This window comes from Notolabrus celidotus, chromosome 15, assembly GCF_009762535.1.
Source record: "Notolabrus celidotus isolate fNotCel1 chromosome 15, fNotCel1.pri, whole genome shotgun sequence".
Classification (NCBI taxonomy): Eukaryota; Metazoa; Chordata; class Actinopteri; order Labriformes; family Labridae; genus Notolabrus; species Notolabrus celidotus.
Window position 1 is genome coordinate 29,604,936 of NC_048286.1, and position 10,428 is coordinate 29,615,363.

At 41.6% G+C, this 10,428-nt stretch overlaps 1 protein-coding gene across 13 annotated transcripts in view; it reads left to right on the forward strand.

Moving 5' to 3' along the window:
• The window catches only part of ctnnd2b (catenin (cadherin-associated protein), delta 2b), a 237,275-nt gene extending 233,081 nt beyond the window's left edge, over window positions 1-4,194 (forward strand). For all 13 annotated transcript variants that reach the window (XM_034702134.1, XM_034702144.1, XM_034702136.1 and 10 more), the window contains one exon: window positions 1,415-4,194. In XM_034702134.1, the coding sequence (XP_034558025.1) occupies window positions 1,415-1,678 (264 nt within the window). In that variant the 3' untranslated portion in view covers window positions 1,679-4,194. The remainder of the gene's footprint in view (window positions 1-1,414) is intronic.
• The last annotated feature ends 6,234 nt before the right edge of the window (window positions 4,195-10,428 follow it).

Genomic DNA, 10,428 nt, shown 5'->3' on the forward strand with positions numbered 1-10,428 from the left:
GGACAAAGAGACACCTGTGCCTGTAGCTAGCCTTGTAGGCTAGCAGTAGTGGATGACATTTAACATTAGGGTCAGGTTTAAGTAGGTTTGCCACCTTGGTTTTGTGAATAAAAGGGACACTCAACCAAGTGTTTGGGGCGGAGGGTTCGGCCACTATTACCAGTTCAGACTGACCAAATTAACATACAATTCAGACATAGGACACTGGTAAGCTCTGCCACTGCAATCTTGTCTTCTTCTGGTGAACATTTCTTGGTCATAGTAGTTGCAATGGCTGCCTGTTTTTGTTTGTTTGATACCACAGCTTGATGCTTTTTTCATTTTTGCGTGGATTTCCAATGCATTTATCCCTTCATATTTTATGGAGTCTCCCTGGGTCGACCGTATCCATTCAAACTCTGACAGTGTCGCTCAGTCAGGATTGTAACTAGTATATCCATTTTTTAGTGCTGGTGGCTTGCATGTATTTGCTCCATCTCCTTCCTTGTCAGTCGTCTCTCCTCCCATTTCAAATGAAGGCGCCCAAAGTTGGTGATAAGAAGACCTCAGCGCGGTCAATTCAGCTTGCTGTCTCTCTTCGGTCAAGTTTCCCTCCCTGCTTGAGCCACTCTGAGCGCTGGAGTGCACAGGTGTGACATACGCATAAACTGGAAGAAAACAGAGACAATTTTAAATAGCCACAGAGGCCCGGGGGACCTTTCTAGACTAAAGAACGAAGGAAATCAAATGAGGTTTTTTGCATTTTCCCAAAAAAACAAGACAAATTGTGTCCCGGGAGAGATTTGTATTTACCCTGGACAGCTGGTGAAAAAAAAAGAGAACAATCCTGAGAAAAAAGGGACGGGCGGCAACTCTAGTGACAACCAGCTGGACAAAGAGACATCTGTGCCTGTAGCTAGCCTTGTAGGCTAGCAGTAGTGAAGGACATTTAACATTAAGGTCAGGTTCAAGTCATGTCAACGTGAAGAGATGTGTTTGGGTGTCACTTTTGCAGAATACAAGTCTGCTTTAGCATTTCAATCCAGCTAGCTAGCAGCTGAAATTTCCTGTGCCATGCTAAGTAGCAAGAGTTGCTCAATGTCGGGGAACACAAAGTTTATAAATGTTGGAAATGTGTTGCATTACAATTTATAATCTTCAAACATTTGCACAGAAACATTCAAACCATTCTTTATTTCTCAAAGCTCATGTCTACAACATTCTTATGGCTAATGTGCTCTGTGATTGAGGTAGTTTGTTAGCTAGCAGCCTAGCTTTGGTGGCACGTCTCTGATTGTTTTCCCTTGGTGTAGATCATTTTTTCACCAGTAAATGTTTTTATACTCATGTCAAGCAAATGTATCTCACATCAGGACGGCTTGGAGCTATTATAATCCGAGTTTTGTCTCATCCTACATCTTTGTTCTTTTTGCAGATCTCCTCTCAAGGCCTGCCGTCAGAGCCCTACCCTCCTTTCCAAAACCCGCCCCCAACCGACGGCAGCAGCTACGAGGACCAGGCTTTCTACGAGAACCAGGTCCACACAGTAGGACGCGCTCCGCAGGGTGACCTCAACATGCACCTGCAGGGCCTCAAGTCCACCGGGAACTATGTAGACTTCTACTCAGCCTCACGGCCCTACAGCGAGCTCAACTATGAGACAAGCCACTATCCTGCCTCACCAGACTCCTGGGTCTGAGAGGAGACGAGGGGCGGGGATAAGGAGGACGAGGAGAGGAATTAATGAAGAGTTTAGTTTAAAACTGGGGGAGAGACAGTGAGAGGACAGTTCCCCTCCCTCCTCATCCTCCCCTGTAGTTCCTGAGTAGCATCATAGGTAGCAGGACGGTGGAGGGGGAGGACGGAGTGCAGGAGACATGAGGAGAAAAATCAGAGGCGTTTCACTCCTTTTAGAGACATCTGAGCGAGGAGGGAGAGGGGACAAGGAAGGAACGGAAGGAAACAGAGGAGCGGCCATGCATGTGCATGCACACCACCAACAAAAACCAACAGACACATTATCTTTCTGTGTTTAGTTTGTGATCAATTACAGAAAGAGCCCCTGCACCTGAAGGCCTCTGGATACAGAATGAAAGAGGGGTGGATACAAAGAAAGAGAACATGAAGAAAAGGTGGATAAAGAGGGAAATATGAAGAGGAAGAAGGACAAAGAAAGAGATAAATGGATGGAGGATGAAAGGTTTTTGATTGTGGATGGAGAAACCTGTACATATGTGGTATAGAAACCTGGCTTTTAGTAATGTGAAGCACAAGAGGCGGAGCTGTAGGACATGTAGGACGTCTGTCACACAAACTTTTCTTTCTCTTTGGCTCTATGGCTTCAGCGTGATGTTTCCTCCTCTGGGCAAAGAACGCTTCAGGACTTCTCGTCATTTGTAACGGCTTTTATTTTTTCTTTCTCTTTTGTTGTGTTTCTACTTTTTTAATTCTCGATTCTGGTTGTATAGTATTTGATGTACACTGTACATTTACGGAGATGCATTGTGTACTGTACATTGCACTATTTTCTGTGTCATGTCAGGCCTTTCGCCATTGGGTCAACCTCACCTTTTCTCACCAACTTTCCAGCTTAAACACATAGAAACACACACGATAGCTGCACTTAGACTTTCAAAAATTCACATCAGAGCTACAGACGGATGCTGACGTGTTGCTAATGTGAAACAGCGGATATGAACTGGATGTTGAACTTTAGTTCTGGTAGGTCACGGTGCTCCTTATACTGCCCTACAGATGATTTCCACTGAATAGCTGAGCAGCATTTTCCATGTAAAACTCATTTTTAGGCTAGCTCTCCTCCCTCATTAACACCTCAAACCCCCTTATTTTTCCCATGAGCCCCTCTGTTGAGTGAACTTATTGTGTATATAACCGTGCCAAACAAGGGTTACTTCCCCTCCGCTGAGGGAGGAAGGTGAGGGGCGTGTTTAAGGGTCCAAGTTCAGCCGACGCTCTAAAGCTGAACATCCTTACGGTTCTAACGATGCCAGTTTGTAAATGCTTTGGTTTTTTAAAACTGTGTTTTACGGGGATGAAAACTGTCTTACTGCACCGGGACTTAGGGGAGAAAAACACAAAAAGAAAACAAAAAAAAATGAACAAAAAGAAAACCATGGAGGGACTGTGAGCAGGCGGAGCATCACTTCCTCCAAAAGTTGTACAAATTTAGTTGATTTCTGTGTTGTAAAATAATTAATGTTTGAGGTACAAAAAAAAAACTTTTCTGAGAGATGGGTGGCAATTCTAACTTCATGGTAGACAAACTGTTAATAGAGTACGGATATATATTATATAAATATAAATATATACTTTTTATGTGCAGATGTGGATGTCACTTATAGCAGCAACATTATGGAAAAAGACTTGTAAAAAAAAAAAACAGCTACATGTAGGAATTTTGTTCACATTTATTTTCTGGTCAACACACTAAAATTGTCGACTTTGTGTAGTAATGTTGTTGCTATGTGGAGTAGAGTAGACCAGGGCCCAGGGATCCACGTTGTCACTTAGGCAGTTTAAAAAGGTGCTACATCCGTGAGAAGTATTTCCAACATGTCTGTATTTTAACTGTGCACAAAATGTTTGTTCCCCCCTGCAACGATTACAAATGATTGATCATCAGGCGTCACTTTGAAGCGTTTCAAACCACGTTGAGAGGACAGATCCCCATGCATGAAAACCCTCAATTCTTAAAATTGGTCTTATGATGCTAAACAGCTCAAATTGCACCCATGAACGCATGAGTATCTGGTGTCAGTGACTCTGAGAGTAGACGATGATTCATTCTGATTGTTTTGTTTTTTTAATGAGAGAAAGACAACATTGTGACACAGGAGAACAGACCCTGGTTCTTCCTACCCGCCCAGTTTTAGAAGTCCTAGAGGTCATGGCGTCTGATGCTTGAAAAATGACCCATAATGCAACTGTCCCCCACACACAGACAAACACTGGATGAAAAGCAGAAGTACTGTATTTGTTTAGTGAGCATCTGGAAACTGACAACGTTATGTATGTCCTTGTGATCCTTAGGCAGAAAAAAACTGACTATAAGACCTGTATGGAGATATAACGTCGGTAACTTTTTTTGTTGCTAGACCAAATGTGTTTTAAAAAGAGAATTGTGAATCTTTCTATTGCCTCAAACAGATTGCAACTGCTCCAAAAAATATAAACGGACCATCGAAGAACCTCTAACTGTGGGAGTCGTTTGTTCACTTGCCAAAAAAAAGTGTGTTTGTGGTGTTTTTCTGTGATTTCTGCTGATGTTTATTGTCTTTGCACTACAACAGCATTCTGTGCAGACTTTCTAACTCAAACCAGAAGCTTTAGATTCAAAGTCCACTATCCTCTATTCGATGCACACTTTACTCTCCTATTATTGTCTTAGCAAGTGATCAGGGTAATGTCGTTTTTCAGTCTGCCAGTTGTTGTTTTTGTGTTCTTTAGCTTCAGAGAGCAAGCTTTTTTTCTAACCTCTCCTGGACGGTGAGTTCAAGGACACTCCAACATCTGGAAATTCACCGCCAGTTGCCAGAAAGCAAAAAGACAAACGTTTGAAAGACGACCAAATAGGCCTGAGACCAAATCAGAGCTGAGTCAAAAAACAAAACAGCTCCTGTTAAATATTTAAAGGATAGTCATAGAAAGACTAATGGAAAGTTCAGTGCATACGATGCACTTTGAATACCTTTTTAGGCATCTAAAAAGTGGGCTGTGTTCCCTGCGACCGGTACACGGGTATGACGTGTGGAGTGAAGTATTCTATCATGTTATGGTATTCAACCAAGCAGCAACTTTGGTCTTAAGAAGCCTAAGTGGAAGTGCTAAAAACTGCAGTTCATCGAGCGTCCACTTGAGGCTGGCTCCAGAAGAATCGGACACCAAATACACACAAATTCAAAAAAGCCGATCTTTACAGCAGAAATAAACATGTTTACAGCCTGGTTCAAAAAACGCCTTAGGTCTGAAGGCTAATCTCTCTCTCGGCACACACTGTGACTCGTTATTTTTGAAGATATGAAACTTATGTGTTTTGCCTAAATAAGGCTATGACTGATGTGATTGACAGGCGGGAACACTGTAAGTGTTGGTGAGAAGGCTCAAAGCCTGCCTCTTTACCTCACACTAGCTTGACAAGTAAGGTTGCGTTCAGCATTTCCAATATGGCACCCGCTGACGATCGGCTTTAAAACAGCGCTTTGGAAACAGATGGGTGACTTCACGGATACTAGGTCCATTTATTATACAGTCTATTGATTTAACCCAGAAGATGGTGCTCAAAGAAGCAAGCTTGTCAATGCCCAATGCCCATTATATAAATCTTTTGTGGTGCTGGTTTGATTGAAAAGACTTTCACTTAGAAAAAATGCTTATGCACAGTGGAAGTTTTCATGCAGGAGCACAGTTTAAATTAGACCTAAACTTCAGATTTCACAGTAATTTAACCATCTTCAACACTTTATTATGTCCTTAAAGTGTCATCAGGTCTGCTGCCAGTATGACCACTTTAGTATTATGCCTTTTTATATTTTGGGTAAAGCCTGACTGTTGTTAGATACTAAATGCTGAAACAAACAAAGTACATTTTTAGTATTTTGGTAACGTAGGCAGACCTTGTCTCTATGGCCTTTGAGCTTTTGTTCCTATAAGGTTAAGTACATTGACTTAAAACTACTTATTTTAAACCAATCAAGTAATTAAGATAGTGTGTAGTTCGCTTGCATCATCAGGCTGAGTTGCCGGATTCCCGTTCCTCAGATTGATTTGATATATTTGTGATCAGGTTGTCATCACTGGCATCACTTCTGCTGTTGAGAGTTAATTACAGTTGTTTGGGGTTTTGACCAATCAGAATCAAGTATATAACACAGCTATATTTGAGTGTGCACACATACCATACCCAACACACACACACACATTAAGAGACAAAAAACTGAGACAACTGTGAGTTAAAACCCCAACACAGATGAAACAGGGATGAAATCAACAGAAATTCTTAAGACTGAGATAAGTTTAACATCCCTGGGGCAGCTGTGGCTCATTGGGTAGAGTCGGTCATCTATCAATAGGAAGGTTGGCAGTTTGATCCCAGCACTGAAGTGTCCTTGAGCAAGACACTGAACCCCAACTTGCTCCCGCTGATGTTCAGTGGGAGCGGGTGTGTGAATATTTATTGAATGGGTGAATGTGACAAGGAGTGTAAAGTGCTATGAGTGGTCAGAAAGACTGGAAAAGTCCAATTACCATCCCTGTACTGCTTAACTCTGCGTCTGACTTCAGAAAACATGGAGACTTCCTCTGTGTGAAATGCAAATTTGTACTGTAAATTCATGTATTCATCTTTCAGGCATTCCACTTACATTGACATGCCTGCACAGGGTCATGAGTGCTCTCTAGTGGTCATCAGAGAATCTGCACCTCAGGTCAGGGTGGCGGCCATTTTAGTCGGTGCAGACAGACACCATGCACTCACATTTTCACAGAGATTTGGGTTAGGTGTCTTTTTTCTGTAAAAACCCTCCGCTGTATGAGTGTAGAACAAAGCATGGACAAGGCGACAGTCACAGCTCCAAATGAGGTGTACTCTGAGTGCATCGTATTCAGCCACAATGCAGAGAGCTTGTTTTGGACACCTGTAGTTAAGAGCATGAAGGCTGGTTTGATTCTACCTTTACCGACCTTCTACCTCAAACTTTCTTCAAAACAGCTTCAGTTCTTATTATAGCCAGAAAGTTTTGTGAGATAAAATGTGGACTGTGATACAAATTCATGCAAAAGTGTGGAGTTGAAGTTTATGGCATTTATTGCAGCTTATCTTTGAATACTCTTGGTTTAAAATACAGATACGTATTTTCATATGTGAGAAAGGCATGACAGAGGATAAGGGCCACACGAGGTTGAAACAAAGAAAAATGACTGAGAAATAAAGTCTCAATGTGATAAGAATAAAGTCAGAATTTAACAAAAATAAAGTCGTAATTTTAGTTTTCAATTTATGAGATTAAAGAAGCAAATCTGAAAAAAATCATCAAATGAAAAAATGACTGAATTTAACAAAAAGAGAAAACAGGATGAAGTTTTAAATTAGTCTTAAATATCACAATTAAGTGGTCATTTTAAGATAATCAAGTCTAAATGATATAGAAAGAAGTCAGAACTTCAGGCTTTGATTAATTTTAACGTAAAATAACTTGTCAGGTGTTGTATACGTCCAGCTGCCTGCACCAGTATGAGGAGCATGGATCATCTTGGGATGTTCAACTCAACAGGACAAACAGTTGTTGCAGTTGCATGCTCAGGTTGCCGGTTAGCCTGCTCTTCTTCATAATAGACTCAGCAGCTTTGTCACACTTCAGGAGCTGCAGCCTGAGTACATGTAAAGACCAAATGCGTCACTGCGGCGCATCGAAGGCCGTCCCATTTCAAAGGCTTCTCCGAATGCAGCCAACAAATGTGTACAAATGTGGCTCAACATATCCCAATATTTTCTTGTGCCGGTTCAAATGAAACCAGGTAATACACTGTTGAATATTGGTACCTGGTTTTAACTCAGTTCATCACAATGAGGTGCTGATGTTCTCAAAGATTGAGTATCCAGTTATTTCTAAAACGTATACTGGAGTAGAACTTCAAAAAATGCTTCACGATTCAGATTTTAGTGGAGGCAGCTGTTTGCTCTTCTGATCTTCCCCTTCAGAATAACAAGCAGGCTAACTGTTCTCTAAAACATTATCATTTTATTCTTACAAATGTACAACTTTGTTCCCAAAATCTCACATTTTCTTCTTCTGGCCTTAAGAAAAATGTGATAATACACAATGATTTACACATTAAGGTGGAAACAAACAAAGGTATAACAACCTTCAAGAATGAATGGCAGTGTTTGTTCAGAGGCCAGAGATGATGTGACATCAATATGAGGAATTTGGCAATTTACAATCAGTTCTCCTTCACTTCAAATGCCACTCAGAGTTTCTTCCTCATCCTTGTTTATTTTTTCTTCTATCAGTTTCCATCCTAGTGCAAAAATAATGAGCAGCCCGGGTTCTATTCAGTTTGTCATCCTGTGTTTTACAACATTTGAGTCACTGTATTTGGCAGAAAAGTAAAGATATCCAGTCGTCCAGCTCCCTGAGGTCCAGTTTAGTCAAAGAAATCAAGAGTAAAAGAAGAGTCCAGAGCTCCATCATCCCTTTGGTGTTTCAGTGTTAGCCAGCATTGCTAAAAGTCAAGTCTGAGAAAAATTGAATGACAAACTGTGACAGAATTATTGTTAAAGGAGCATTCAGTGATATTTGTCCGTCCTTAAGAAACAAAATGACCACAGAAAACCAGAGCTGAAAAACTCAAAAAATACATGAAAATATTGTTTTCACCGCTGCTTGATTTCTACACTCATTACTGTTTTGATAATATAGTTGCATTACCTTTTGTCTCCACTAGGGGGGCATAAAGGGAATACGTTGCACGGAACACTTTGGACAATGTCAATCATTTTTAAATGAGATTTAAATATCAAAAGATGGATATACGATGACCTCTTCTCACCGGCATTTCGCTGAGTTGTATTTAATGTATTTTTCTTAATAACACTTTATGCAATTTCTTATTTTTCTGCTACTCTAACGCAAGCCCACTCATTGTTGCCGCACATTTGTCTGGGAGCAGAGGTCTCTTCTCAGACAGAAGCAGTAGAAAAACCTGGTGTGATTATTTTGGGAGTGATCGAGTCACAGTGTGGCACTGAGCTGTTTATTTTTGGCTCTGCCTTTCAAACTCTCCACAAAGCCCTCACAAAGCCTGTGTGAGCTGCTCTCTCAGCTCAGCTGTCAAACACTGCTCATAAGCCTCCTTGCAGATACCTGTTGTACTGTGTGTGTCGCTGTAAAATGGCTTCTTGGCTTCCTCCTGCGTGCTCAGCGAGTCTCTCCCATGGCAAGCTGCTGCAGGAGCCAGCCACCGATCTGGATTTGACGGTGTCTGAGCTCTTCTGTGAAATCTGTGCCACTGGCTGTCACCTTGCTGCGAGCTCCATCCTTCTCTTTCTGAGTTTCCTTTTCACCAAATCAGTCCTTCAATGAGTGAGTGTGTGTGTGTGGTCTAGCTGCAGATGTTCTGAGTTTGGAACATCTGTTCTTATATATTGACACAAACTTCTCTAAAGCATACTGAAACCTTCAGGCTCGCTTCTTTTTCTTTGCAGAGCACTAATGAACTAAACATTTTCAACATGAAAAATCATCAAGAATAACCATGGAGGAGCTTCAGAGCCCGGCATAAGAAAAGAGTGGGAGGTGGATCTTTTTAATTTCAAACATTTTGGTCGAATGTGGGAAAGAACCGGGGATGCAGGATACAAAAACAAATGATCAGTCCAATAAAATGTTATTATTAATAATACAATAATATAATTTTATCTGATAAAAACAACAAACAAAAGATGCTTTCATTAATGTATTAACAAGCCTGCTTAACCCAACACAGTAGCTGGCAGTATTATGCAATCAGCCAACACATGCAGGGAAGAACAAGCACAGCCCCAACGAGCTGCTGAGAGTAAAAGTGGCGTCATGGCGTGTTTGTCACGGTTCCAGAGGAGGATAACACGACTGCAACCTGCCAACAAGACATCACAAGTATTACGGGAATAGACAAAGGTCTTCCAGTTTTAACACAACCAATCTTGTAAGTCAATTGAAAAGTCGTCATCGCAACAATTAAATAATGAAGAAATACGCAACAGTGGTAGATTCAGATAGCGTTAGCACCAATAAGCCGCGAGAGCCGTAGTGCCGATTTGAGTGCTGCAGAGAGTTGCAGAGAGCCTGAAGCAGTTCATGACAAAATCACTGAATTTACAGCCATTAGTGTTCCAACTTTTTCTGTGGTGGGGGATCAAATAATTCACCAGCTAATGGTGCATTTGTTACAGTGGAAGAGCTGCTTCTACTCAGATGTTTCACTACCTGCCCCATATGATAGAAACATGCTCGGTCTGATCCACAACATCAGTGACACAGGCCACATACATAGAGTCTGACGTCAGTCCAGCGAGTATGGTTGGTTTGGCTGGATGAAGACTTTAACATGAGATGATATGATTTGAGGCAGAGGAGCAGTGGCGGTTCTAGACCAATGTTACTGGGGGGGCCAGGCTGGGGCCAAGGGTGTTGTCAGAGGGACACATTAAACCCTGACAAAAGAGACTGAGAAGGGCGACGACCGGCTGAGAACAAACTGGTAAAACACCGGTGCATCCCTATAGACTAGACATATATACTACTGTGTACTAGATCAACATGCAGACTGACAGCAGCTGTTTGGCTGTTTACACTCAACATGAGTCCCTTAGCGCTCTAAGGGACTGGAACCAAGTGCCACACGTATGTATTCCGCCTGTAACATCAGCGCGATACCAAAGCCTTTTTT